Source organism: Tiliqua scincoides, chromosome 1 (assembly GCF_035046505.1).
Source record: "Tiliqua scincoides isolate rTilSci1 chromosome 1, rTilSci1.hap2, whole genome shotgun sequence".
Lineage (NCBI taxonomy): Eukaryota > Metazoa > Chordata > Lepidosauria > Squamata > Scincidae > Tiliqua > Tiliqua scincoides.
Genome location: NC_089821.1, coordinates 15,510,109 through 15,524,347, shown reverse-complemented (window position 1 = coordinate 15,524,347; position 14,239 = coordinate 15,510,109). Strand labels below are relative to the sequence as shown.

Below are 14,239 nucleotides of genomic sequence, written 5' to 3'. Positions count from 1 at the left end.
AAATGCACCAACTTCTATCTTAATTGGAGAAGGCAAGCAGAAGAACAAATCAATTCTAGAATTAATACTAATTTATTGGTTAAAGGCACTACTGTAAGCAATGAAAATTTTTGGTCCATCTGAATGGGTATCCTGATTAGCAGAAGACACTGTGCAAAATTGACCACACATTCAAGAAAGCCTCTCAAGAACTGGAAAATTATCACTACTTATTAGTGGTAGAATCAGAGAAAACAATGAATAACAGGTATATACAGATATAACCCAATTATAATTATACAGGTATGACCCAATTATACAGGTATAACCCAATTATACAAGGATTTTTCACCTGCAGTTTTATCTCAATAAGATGAAAAGGGCCATTTAAATTAGAGGGAAAAAGTCATTTTAAAAAAAGCCTTGTTAATGGGAGAGAGGGCAGATTGTTGACAATCCATCAATCATTCCCTCTCCAGGCACTTAGAACAGCTTCACTCCAAGGCAAGTGACCCCTCTCTTGCCCTTCAGCACATGAAAGAAAGATATTCACTTTGCATTCTTTCACAGTGTTCCGCTCTGGGTGAAGGGAGGGGTTGGCTCAGAGTGAAGCCTTTCTAAGCACCTGGAGAGTGACTGATTGAGGGATTGTCTGCCTAATGTCTCTGTTTTACATCACAAAGGACAGTGAGGCTGTTTTTAAATTGCCTAGCAAGGGGACATTGTTTTTTAAATGGATTTGTTTTAATGCAGTTTTTGCCATCTGGGAATGGAATCCTCAAGAATAACAAGACTCAACCTGTAATTCATTATTTTCTGCACAATGTATGATTATGACCCAAAGATGCTGCCTCAACTACAAAAACAATGACAGAATTCGAAAGTAAACAGAACTGGAACATGTGATGAAAGGATTACTGTAGATACTCGCCTATATGGCAAGAAATTTCTGCAAAAATCATCATGAGTGAATTGCCCCCTTGCCAGACTGAGGGGGCCATCTGTACCTGGGGGGGACTCTGTAGGAGGATGGGCAGTGGTGCCTCCTTGTGTGCAGACCTGCAGAGGGTCTGCTTCTGAGTAAATCAGGTTGCAGCTATGTGCAGCTACACTTGGTCAATGATTCCTTGTTGCTTGTCTCTCTGCTGTGAATTGAATTGCACACTCCCAGTTATGTTATATATGTATAGAGTTACTGGCTTAACACACCATGCACCTTAAAGGAGGATTTGATTAATGGTTTTACTGGTATGCTATTTACAGTGCACTCAGAGCCCAACCCTAGGCTTTTCTAATGGAGCTTACTCCCAGGAAAGTGTGGATGGGATTGTGGCCTTACTCTGACAAAGTTTACAAAAAGGTTGTGAAGAATACGATTTTAAAGTTAATGAATTGTTAACTTTAAGTTAAGACCATAATGTATCTTATGGTCTATGAGATAGAACATAGGTAAAAATGTTCAGGTAAAAATCTGACAAAATTAGTCAGGCTTGGACACCCCTCTAAGTTTAAACCCACCCACCCCCAACTTATCTGAGGGTCATAGAAAATCCCATTATTTTGACTCAAAACCTGCCCTCGACTTATCTGTGAGAGCAACTTATGGGCAGGCATCTGCGGTGGTTGTGAAATCAGATTAAAACCAAGAGATTTGCAGAAACACAGAAGCCTCAGCTGACCACTAGATAACAAAAGAAAAAGAGGAATTCCCAACACCAACAATTTATTAATATTTTCTCACCAATACACTTCCAACAAATCACTTACATTGCAGACAATTTGAATTCCACTTCCAGAAATTCAGGATTGAGAGAATTTTCTTTCTGATAACATAAAAAGTCAGTAAATGATCATTCGACCAGTCAATGCAGAAGTCTCTCAGTGAAGAACTGACAAGTCTCTTCCACTGTGCAGCCACCCTGGTCAACTCAAGTAATGGGTTTAGTAACACTGGAGAATAATATCCAAGTATTCAAATATTAAGTAACTGCTTAGTATTAGGAAAAGAGGCAACATTCACCATTTTATTTCTTGACCCTCACCTCTGGCTTTAAAGAGAATATCTCAAGGACTGTTGCTCCAGGCTGGACTTTTGCCAAGTCAAAATCAACAACCACCTGTACGTCATTCTTTGAGAATAAGTGATCCCCATGGACTTCCAACTGTAAGATATTCTAGAAACAGAAGAGAAGGCATGGCAAGATGGTATATTCCTTTTAACTGAGAGGGCCATCTGGTCATTTTTATTATAACCCACATTCCACTGCTAGTATAAATCAAGTACTGTAAATCCCATGACAACAAACCAGTTAATTGGCTTCACACATACATGTGAGATTTTTTTATTGTAGTTAATGGAAGGGAATAACAGCACATGATTTCACTGATGCTCCAAACTGGGCTGCACATAAATGATACAGACTGGGCTGTAAAGAATTATCCAGACTGGGCTTTATATAAATGGGAGAAATAATATGACAAGCAATTATCTTATCTCTTTTTCCAAAACGTTCAAATGAGTGTGACTGTAGTAGTGTGAGACTTCTTCCTTATCTCCTTTAGTCTTCACCTACCAGCTCTTTCTCTGAAATATACTGCAGATATCTCTTCTCCTCCTTGTGCAGTACCTACCAGATCTTTGGCCTGGGAACCTAGCTTTCTTCTTTCCTTTCATCTCCAACATTCTGCCCTTATTTTCATCTGCCCTGCAGGATTTCTACGGAAGTGGGTGGCAGTTTGTGTTTCATTGCTTTACCTTGATCTGAGTTTGGATTCTAAAGTAGAAAGTCTCATTCCAGACTGGTTTTCTGGAGTCCCTGACGGTTCGGGTTCTGAACTTCTCGCATGACGCTGACGGCAGATGCAATGTCACATAGCAATCAAACGGAAACACTGCAGTGGGGAATGGAAGAACTGGTACATTTTTGTCATCAAATATTCAAAATATACTAAACCTTAGCAGAAAAGAGTGAGGGTAAGGTTTCTGCTGACTTTCTCTGGCACAGGGGTGGCGTCTGTCCCAACATGTTTTTGTATCAATAGTCTCTACTAGAGACTGTTAGCCCAATCCCGCCCAGGAGTTGTTCTGCATGGAGAAGGATTCATCACAGTGGAATAGAATACCACTGTCGTAAAATGGCTTTTGGCAGTGGCACACGCAACATGCTGCCAGCGGCCACCACTGCAGGAGGCCCACCACTGGACAGGGAAAGGTGAGTTCAGTGGCTTTGGGGGTGAAATGAGGCAGAGAGGGAGAGGAATGGGGGTGTTCCTGGGTGTGGTGGGGAGCACAGGCGTCGCTAGGGGGTGCGGGCCGCACTGGGTGACACACCAGGGGTGTGATGCGCCCTGGGGGAGGATGCACTAAGCGTGGTGTTAGGAGCTACCGTGTCATACCATAAACTGTTGGGTGCAGAATGGCCAGCGGAGTGCAGTGCAAAAACCAGAATTGAAATCGCTCCTTTCATTCAAAAGTTATGGCCAAAAAACCGGAAGGAAAAAATGCATGGAGCCCTATGGAAAGTGAAAGTGAGCCGTATTGCGCGTTTACTCGCGAGTAGGTGCACTTGCCATAGTCCATCGGAAAGGGCATGCTGAGAGGAATCCAACAACACCAGAATGGTCCTGATCCAATGAATGTAGCCCCCCAAAAACACCTGAGAACCTCCCCCTCCCAGCTGCAAGTCTGAGCCCAAAACGAAGCAACGTGGTCGCGTTTACTCGCAAGTAGGCAGACGTGCCTTAGTCAAGGCAAACTGAAAGGGAGGCTCAGAGGCTCCAAGGACGTCAGAATGGTCCTGATCCAATGAATGCAGCCCCCAAAAACACAGAGAAGGAGGTTGCCCTTCCCAGCTGCTAGTCTATGGAGCTCTGTGGAAAGTGAAGTAGCCTCGCATCGCATTTACTTGCAAGTAGGCAGACGTGCCTTAGCTGGTGGTCAGGCCAGGCAAAGGGGAATGTGAGGACACTGGAATGGTCCTGATTCATGGACCTGGAGCGCAACAAATGCTCCAGAAGGCAGCCTCCTCCCCCCTCCCCCCACTAAAAAGGACAAAAACATGGCTTGAACTGATAAGGGGATGTTTTCTATTTTGCACTTGCAAAGCCAGGTGGGTCTTTATCTTGATATGCTTGAAACAGAAGAACTTTAAACTGTGCACTGGGAGGGCTGGAAATCTCACTGATTCTTTTTGGGAGGTTGTTATTGCAGGCAGGCTACAGAGTAAGCTCCATTGACCACAATGGGACTTACTTCTGAGTAGACATGCATAGGATTAGGCTCACAGGCTGCAATTCTACCCACACTTTCCTGAGAGTAAGCCCCATTGACCACTATGGGACTTACTTCAGAGTAGACATGCATAGGATTGGGCTCACAGGCTGCAATCCTACCCACACTTTCCTGAGAGTAAGCCCCATTGACCACAATAGGACTTACTTCAGAGTAGATTCACTTGGTGGAACAGGACTGGCCCCCCCTTATGTAATTATTTTATTTTAACAATAACAATAACAATAACAACAACAACAACAGTATTTATATACCGCTTTTCAACTAAATGTTCACAAAGCGGTTTACAGAGAAAAATCAAATAACTAAATGGCTCCCTGTCTCAAAAGGGCTCACAATCTAAAAAGATGCAAAAAGAATACCAGCAGACAGCCTCTAAAACAGACAGTGCTGGGGTGAGGTGGGCCAGTTACTCTCCCCCTGCTAAAAAAAGGAGCACCCACTTGAAAAAGTGCCTCTTACCCAATTAGCAGGGGTTTTTAATTTTAATTTAATTATTTATAATTATTTATTTTAATTTGCTTGATGATGTCACTTCTGGCCATGACATCACTTCCAATGGGTCCTGGACAGATTGTCATTCTAAAAAGTGAGTCCCAGTGCTAAAAGTTTGAAAACTGCTGCAATAAGGTGCTAGTAAGTTGACGGGGGGGGGGGGGGGGTGAGACTCTACAAGTTTTCAAAATCACGAAAATCAGAGTTTGGAGGAATAAGGCCATCATGTTATATATCAATCAATGCATAATTTCATGCAGAATGCAAGGAAACAAACCACATTGAAATATCCGTGTTCTAACAAAAGGTACAGCCAAAAAACGGGTGGGGGCAGGGCAATGGTACATCACCAAGCCCACCTGGGGCATTGCCCTGCCCACTACATGGGGTGATGCACAGGCCTCCCGCACCAGGTGACTCAAATCCTAGTGACGCCACTGGTGGGGAGGGAAGCGGACCAGGGTGGGATTGATTACACTCACATGCGCCAATATCCTAACCCCTTCTGTCTCCAACACTGTTACACATCTTATGCCTGCAAAACAGGAGGAATAGATCTGAGGAGTCCCATGGAGGCTTTCCCTAAGGGTAACAAAAGTCTAATTGGACCCAGGAAAGCAGATTAAAGCCAAGAAGGGAGATAGGATATTGGCAGGCCCAAATAGGATTGGGGCATAAGTTATCAGTAGGCTGAACTGGTATTTATGGTATCTTGTTGGGAAGAGCTGTGCCCAAAGAAGACTCTCCGAAATCCAAATGTTTGTATCACTTCACAGCAAGTAGTTAATCCAATAAAGAAGATCATTTCGCCTGTCCTGTCTTTATATAACTACAGCAGACTAGATGACTTTTCTGTACCTTTCAATGAGCTACTTCTGTGATAATCTACAGACACTCTAACCTATTTCAGGACGCAAGCAGACTGACTGCAGTCATTGCTCATGAGCAAGGGATGCAGAGTGTTTGTGTAAACAAAATGGCCTGGATATACTTGATAAACACAGACAAGAATTCTTTATGGTGTGAACTTGTGACCTACTGTGCAATAGAACAGTGATATGTTACTGTACAGTCATAACTGCCAGAAGATCCTGCTACGCAAAGGTGACTCTAATGTCACAACTGATGACCCTAGTGACCAACCAGAAATCAGAGGAAATTTCTTCCTCAGCCTACACTGAGGGATTGCTTAGCAAGTCAAACTTGACACCTGTGACCCAAAGCTAAAGTTCAGCTTAATTAAGGGCAGATTTAGACCATCAGGCTGACAGACCAAGATCCTAAGCACAAAAAAGTCTTTTTGTATGTACAAAGTGAATACAGTGAAAGCACATGGGGGGAGGGAAGCAGTGTGATAAATAGCAAGCACCCCCCCCCCCATCAACTACATATGTTCACGAGACTGCATAGTTCCCCTAAAAACTGTACATATGTAGACTCTACATGGTGTAGAAAACCCTGGAGGACATCATGACTACATGCATGCAATTTAACAGTACAAACACATGCAAGCAGGGCCCAAGAGAGGAGGGTGCAGGGGTCAGATTATATCTTATACCTGAACTAAGGGTCAGAAATGGAACCTGGGAGTCAAAGGAGGGGAGATGGAAATTTCCTGGGATCTCAGAAAATGTTTGCCTATGTTTTGTGAAGACTAGCATTTGCATTTTATGTAAGCCTACATAGCTTTATGTATCTTAATTCATAGAAATTATGATCCAATGATTGCATAAAATTATGACCCAAAGGAGAAGGGAAGGAGTCCAAAATAAATTTTGTGCCTTATGTAACAAAAAGTGGATTTTTAAAACTCAGAGCTGACCAGTGAGGCCATTTGTTTTGAGAGCCAATAAGGAGTTCTTGTGATACAACAGGAAACCAATAAGTCTTGGTATTTTTGAATAGGCATTAGTATGAGTCAGCTCTCGTTTCCATGTATCAGAGCTCATACCAGACATCTTATTATTTGGTTGTATGAGTGTCATCAGTTGGCCACTAGTTTTTTGTTGGTTACTGATTTGCTGTGGGGACTATACTGTTATATATTAAAATAAAGAAATAGATAAAATTAATGGGGGTGATGCCAACCTTGGTGATACCAATGAATTAAGGCTATGCATATGATATTCTAATTTATTATGTATGGACTAGTATGGGAGCAGGTCCAATACAGGGGTGATGCAATGAGCTCTCACACTGAGTGACACAACCCCTAGTGACACTTCTGTTTCCACCTCCCTCCTATGTGTTTATTGCTCATGGTTTCAGTATCTGAAGAGAATTTGTTTCAAAGGGGATAAGGTCTTATTTACAACACAGCAGTTTGGGGACAGTGAAAACCCTCACCATAACCATGTGAGTGGAACTGATTGCAAGGTTCTTTCCCCCAGTTGTCACCCTACTGTGCGGGGAGGCAGCACCCCATGACTGTGTCTCACATCATGGAACATGATGGACCTGGCGTGTGACATGATCACACTTCCCTGCCCCCAAAAGCACCAGTCAGTAATGTGAGGCAGGGGTGGGGAAACACTCAGCAAAGTAACATCATGTACTCTGTTAAATTAGGTAGAAAGGGGGAGGAAGAGATGAGAAGAGGTTATAGGTCTTATAATGGATATCACTGGTCCCAATTATATACAGTGGTACAGTATACATTTCCACAAGTGGTACAGTACACAATATACTGTGAACAATATAGTGGTACAGTAAACAACATAGCTGTAATTGTTACAGTAGTATAAATAACTGGTTGCACTACTGTAAGCAAAGGCAATTATCAAGAGTCTGGAATCTTCTCCCCCCCCCCCCCCACACACACATGCATTGTAGGAGCCACATTCTCATGGAGCAAACTCATGCTGCAAGTCTTGAAAAGTATTCACCACCAGGCTCTTTCTCACCTAATCATCACTGTGCTTCAAGAGAGAGCAACCACTGAATGGGAAAGCCTCTCACAGTTGGTCAGGTTAACATGACTCTCAGTTGACCTTTGGCCTCTGTGGCCAAGGTTTGCTAGGCAGGTAGACCTGGTCTCCTGTTTGGATTTAGAGCCCAGACCTACATGTTGGGTGGACTTGGGCTCCCATTTTAACTGCCTTCTGGAGCTACCTCTTTCAAGTGGGTAGAGCTGGACTCCTGTCTGGACGGAGCCCAGATCTACTTGCTGGGTAGACCTGGGCTCCCATACCAACTGCCACCTGGAGCCACCTCTTCCAGGCGGGTAGACCTGGGCTGCCGCCCAGACTTGTGGCCCAGATCTACCTGCTGGGTAGACCTGGGCTCCCATCCTGACTCTACGTCTCACCCTACCCAGAGGGCATTACTCAGCTTCACTCCCCATTCCAGCAGGTGCGCTGGATGTCACTTCCCTGCTGGTATGACAGTTTGGATATGCCCCAAAAGCTACACATAAGGATGGCTGTGAGAGGGTGTGAAGGGGGGCCCATTCATTGCAATTAAGATTCCATTGGAAAGATCTGTTGAATCAACTCTGTCCACACGGTTGTGATATCCACAGACATTCTCACATACTCTCCAGAGGTTTGGGATCAGTTGTTCTTGGTGACCCATGCCCTAGTGACATCTAGATTAGATTACTGCAGCACACTTTGTGTGGGGTCTACCTTTGAAGACTGTTCAGAAACTGCAATTAGCGCAGAACGTGGCTGCCTGTGTGGTTGTGGGGCTCACTGGGTTCAACTCATTTGGGCTGCTGCTTTGGTGGCTACACTAGTTGCCAGTTCATTTTCAGGCACAACTCCTGGTGCTAGTTTTGACTTTTAAAGCCCTTTATGGCTCATGATTAGGGGATTTGGGAGACCACCTCCTTCCATATATAACAGGTGGACCTCTGAGCTCATCAGAAGGGGTCCTTTGAACCATGCTGCCATTAATGGAGGTGAGGGGGTAACAGCGAGTAACAGGGCCTTCTCAGTGATGGAATCCCAATTGTGGAATTCCCTCCCCTTGGCACTAAGAACAGATCTCTCCTTGGAGACCTTTCAGGATTGCGTTCAGTAACTGACATGATGTGCCAGCATTTTAATCAATGTAATTTTAACTGTTGGGATCTGTTTTGTTTTATTGTTTATGCTTTATTATTGTTTTTAATTCTGTAAGCCACCTTGATTGTCCTTACCAGGAGAAAGGTAGAGAATGAATGAATATGAAGAGGGCCTCTGTTCCACTGAAACCATTGGAAAACTTTGCAAAGACATACATATAGTATGCACTGGGGTGTCCATCCTGCTATATTCATTCTTGAGAACAGCAACAAAGCAGCTTAGGGGCTTGGGAGATCCTCCAGGAAACTTCAGCTCTCAGACACCAGCAAGGCACTTCAGATCTGCAGATACTTAAGCTATCCAGGACTTCTCACAATGACCCTGGGTGACTATTTTATTTAAAGCAGGTTGCAATCCTATGCATACTTTCCTGGGAGTAAGTCTCATTTAACACCATGGGGCTTACTTCTGAGTAGACATGCATAGGATTGTTCCAGCAGTCTTGTCCCTCAAGCATATTTTGAGTATAGTGGGTTAATGAAGGATGTAGACAACTTACACGAAACTCTGCAAGAAGTGATATTGGCTTGTATGATTCGGACAGACAGCAGGAAAACGGGAAACTCTTGGCTCTGCAATGAGAACAGAACAAAACTGAGACAGTCCTGGAATTTTAGCAGGTTCTTTGGTACCCAGTATGGAGAGATACAACAAGCTAACAAAGGAGGAGTGGAAATCATGCCCTGAAGGTGAAAAGCTTGCAAGTTGCTACACTAACATATTTTTCAAGTTCTTCCAGTAGCCATGGGCCCAGGCATGTCTATTATTATGCCTTTACAAGCAAACACTGGGCATGCATATGCAGGGCTTTTTTTGTAATAGAACGCACGGGAACCTTTTTTCCCCTTTCACTGAGGGAGGGATTCGAACCTCTGACCTCGGGCTCCACCTTTTTTTTTTTTTTTTTTTTTTTGCACCCTCGGCTCTGACCTTGTGCTCCACCTTTTTTTTTTAAACTGCGGGCTAGGGAGGGATTTGAACCTCTGACCTCGTGCTCCACAGCCCAGCACTCTCTCCATTGGGCTATAGGAAAGCCTGTAGTCAAACTGCTCAGAACTTATAAGGTCTTGAGCCCAGCTGGTGGCCATCAGCACCTCAAGTATTAGTTCCAAACACTTTGAGTCTAAGAGTGCCTATGGCTCAATTGTTAAAGTGCTGGTCTGTGGGGGTTCAAATCCCTATGAGGAAGGATTTTTTTTTTTTTTTTGGAGCAAAGGTGCTCCATGGCTGCAAAATATAAAGGTTGGTTACCAGTTGCCAAAAGGGGGGCCAGTTGAGGCTGCAAAACTCCTCAAAGTTCAGTTGATAGATAGATAGATGATAGATTAACAAGTGAGTTCCTGCACCTTTTTTTTTTTTTTTTTTTTTTTACAAAGAAAGCACTGTGCATATGTATCTGGGCAATAGCCAGTTAGGAGACAGGGTGGCCCAACAGCAGATCAGGGGGAAAAGCTGCCCTGCTCTTCTGTTTCATAGAGCAACAGAAGATACAGCTGCTGGCTTGCTACTGTTGGCCCTCTTGATGGATCTATAGACCATGTTTCCAATCCAGGGGTTCTGCCTAATCATCTACAAGTTCTTAGGAAGCTGCATTGCATAACTTACAGCCCAATCCTATCTCCCGGTTAAGGCCATGTTGGCACTTCTCTATCAACATATGGGGTGTTAGGTAACATTGGGTTGTTCCATGGTTGGTCCATTCAAATCCATATTCTCAACACAGAGTGTCAGCCACTCTCTAGGTTTCCAGGCAATAATTTTTCTCTGTTCTACCTGGAGAAGCCAGGGAGTAGACCTGGATCAATAGCATACAAAACAGGGGCTTTACCACTCAATCATGATCCTTTTCCTCTTGCAAAATCCAGCAGCAGAGGCAGGCATGCGATTGGGATTAGTAGCTTGCATAATCACAGCCTTCCATAATCCAAGGAGTTGCAAAATCCAGCAGGGGCTGAGAGTCTACCAAATTTGCAAACTTTTATCTCTACATTCTTCTGGTTCATGAGGCTACAAAATACACCACGATGGACTTCCTCCTCTCATGGATGAGTTGTGTACTTGGGCAGAGGAAGAGGTTCTGCTGGAATGTGGAATCAGAGGAAGAGGTTCTGCTGGAATGTGGAATCTCTCACCTATATCTCACCTCAGTCACCTTGAGTGTTCGAGGAATGGAAGGGCGGGATTTACGTGTATGAATTAAGTAACCCTTGCTAACTGGGCAGAGAGAAACCTTTTAAAGTGGGGTCCTCTTATACTGAGCAGGGGGAGAGCTACTGTCCCTCTTCACCCCAGCATGGCATCTTTTCCAGTGGCTGCCACTGGTGTCTCTTTGGTAGTTTTTTTTTTTTTTTTTTTTAAGATTGTGAGCCCTTTGGGGACAGGGAGCCATTTATTGTTTTATTTTACTACGTAAACCATTTTATGAACTACTCTTGTTGAAAAAGTATAATAAAATAATAATGTTAATGGGTGATAGTGTCTCTGCCCTAACCCACAACATTCCCACTCCGCACTTCCTTGTTCCATGCCCTGAACTCTCAGAGCAAGGGCAGGAACAGAGGCAGGGGAAGGGAAAGAGAAAGCCACTTCAGGCACCAGGGGGGCTGGACTTCGTGTCAGGCAGGGAAGAACACAAATTCTGGCAGGGTGTCTGTCCCTGACAGATTGTGCATCTCGTTAATTTGAAAAGGTAGCACAGTCTGGCCCTTTCTTTCAGCACCAACACATTTTGAAAGCCCTGAACCAAACCTCCCACTCTCACCTCTTTCAGAGCAAGTTCCTCCCAAACAATTTCATGTTTAGAAGGTCAACCCCTGTTATTTATATGCTATAGGAGTCTGTACACCATGGAAGGAAGCTAATAGTTGTCTCCATTTACCAGCATATTGTGTTAGCCTCTGGCAAGAATCTCCAGTAAAGGAAATCAGACAATTTCATAGCTCAAAGAATCTCAACTACTAATCCTTTCTCCTGGTTACACATCCCTGCTGTAACATTAGCTGCCAAGTAAATCCTGTTTGTTTGACTAAGTAAATCCTGTTTGCTTGACTAAAACTAAAGAGAGTCACATTTCTGTTAGTGGACATATTTGTTCCAAGGAGCAGGTACACTGAGAGTGCAAGGGACAGCCTCTTGGACAACCACATTTCAATCTGCTGTTCATAATAGAAAATTTGTTTTTGACAAACTAACAGGAAACAAGTTAGTGGAATGATGCTACTAACACGTCAAGGGAATTGCTGTTTTCTGACAGCAGCTCACTGACTGTGATGCGTTTCATGGCCACTGATCTGCCCAGCTGCAGTGAGTGCATTCCAGTAGCATAGCTACAGGGGGGCAGCGCAGTAAGTATTGCAGGTGCCACAGCGCATCATGTAAGCATCTTCTCACTATAAGCCATTCATTTCTGAAGAAATGAATTAAATTTGCAAATTTCTCTTTCAGTGCTTAGTTGAAACACTGATATCCTGCCTTTCTCCAGTGGCATCGCTAGGGGGTGCAGGCTACACCGGTTGACACGCAAGGAGGGTGATGCGCACTGGGGGATGACGTGCTAAAATCACGGTTTTCGGAGCAAGCCTATCATGCCATACACTGTTGGATGTGGAATTTCCAGTGGAATGCAATTCAAAAAACCAGAGCGAAATAACTCCTTTCCTTCAAAAGTTATGACCAAAAATCTGGAAAGAAAAAAGTGCATGGAGCCCTATAGAAAGTGAAACCAAGCCATATCGCACATTTACTCGTGATTAGGTGTACTTGCCATAGTCCATCAGAAAGGGCAGGCTGAGAGGAATCCAATGATACCAGAATTGTCCCTATCCAATGAATGCAGCCCCAAAAATCACCCAAGAAGGAGTTCCCTCCCTCCCAGCTGCAAGTATATTGAGCCCTATGGAAAGTTAAACAAAGCCACGTGGCTGTGTTTACTTGCGAGTAGGCGAACGTGTCTTAGTCCACTGAAAAGGGCAGGCTGAGAGGATTCCAACAACATCAGAATGGTCCTGATCCAATGAATGCAGCCTCCAAAAACACCCGATGAGGACGTCCCTCCCTCCTAGCTGTGAATGTATTGAGCCCTATAGAAAGCGAAACAGCCTCACGGTCTCATTTCTCCATTTTCATGGAGTAGGCAGACATGCCTTGGCTGGTGATCAGGCCAGGCAAAGGGGAATACGAGGACACCAGAATGGTCCCAATTCAATGGAACTGGAGCGCAACAAATGCTCCAGAAGGCAGCCTCCCTCCCCCCTCCCCACACTAAAAAGGACCAAAAAAAAAAAAAAAAAGAGGCTTGAGCTGGTAAGGGGAAAGTTTTCTTTTTTGCACTTGTAAAGCCAGGTGGGTCTTTATCTTAATATGCTTGAAATAGAACTTTAAACTGGGCACTGGGGAGAGCTGAAAATCTCACTGATTCTTTGCGGGGGGGTGTTATTGCAGGCAGAGAAAATTCACTTGGCAGAACAGGGCTGGTTCCCCCTTATTTAATTATTTCTTTTATTTTAATTTAATTATTTATAATTACTTATTTTAATTTGCTTGATAATGTCACTTCTGGCCATGACATCACTTCCAATGGGTCCTGGACAGATTGACATTTTAAAAAGTGGATCCTGGTGCTAAAAGTTTGAGAACTGCTGCAATAAGAGGCATGTGAGACTCTACAAGTTTTCAAAATCACTGAAACCAGCGTTTGGAGGAATAAGACCATCATGTTATATATCAATCAATGCATAATTTCATGCAGAATGCAATGAAACAAACCACATTGAAATACCTGTGTTCTATCAAAAGATGCAGCAACGCCAACACAGCCACTGCATCCCATGGGGGAGTTTCAGCACATTGATACCCCTTGGGGTAAGGGAACATTTGTCCCCTTGCCCTGGCAGGTGCCATGGGTCAACTCAGACCCATGCCAGTTTTATAGCTGGTGCAAGTGCGTGTTGACCCGTGAAGGCAGATCAGGCTGGGAGGGGTTAGGATTTGGCGGCCTCCGTTGCCACTGAACCTGCCGCAGAACCTATGCTGTACCTCTTATCTGGCTAGCTGTTTCCCAGCAGGCAGCCTACATCAGAAAGCACAGGATTAATTAACACATGACCTAGTGCTGCTTTAGTGTCTGAGACACTTTCATTACAGTGCCAGCAAATGTAAATTAATTTGAGATGCTAGGTGCTGCCTGACAGCCTTGTTATTACTTTTATTCAAATGCTGGACGCATGACATTCTTGTATATTTGTGTACGTGACACAGGGTGCCTGCCACGACAGCACCACCAAGGCCAGCACTATACTTTTAAATTGGACTGATGGACTGAGGCCTCTGATCTGAAAAACCACCAGATCTCAAAATCACCCCCCCAAGTGGGTCACAAGCCTTATGTTAAGTTCTTAATCAGTTGTCA

At 44.0% G+C, this 14,239-nt stretch overlaps 1 protein-coding gene across 1 annotated transcript in view; it reads right to left on the bottom strand.

Annotated features, from left to right (window-relative positions):
- LOC136639784 (cytosolic phospholipase A2 beta-like) overlaps positions 1-9,920 on the bottom strand; it is a 42,953-nt gene extending 33,033 nt beyond the window's left edge. The window contains exons 1-4 of the mRNA XM_066614332.1: positions 9,821-9,920; positions 2,735-2,871; positions 2,022-2,153; positions 1,747-1,802 (exon numbers count right to left, since the gene is read on the bottom strand). Of these exons, the coding sequence (XP_066470429.1) occupies positions 1,747-1,802; positions 2,022-2,153; positions 2,735-2,871; positions 9,821-9,920 (425 nt within the window). The remainder of the gene's footprint in view (positions 1-1,746; positions 1,803-2,021; positions 2,154-2,734; positions 2,872-9,820) is intronic.
- Positions 9,921-14,239: the final 4,319 nt, after the last annotated feature.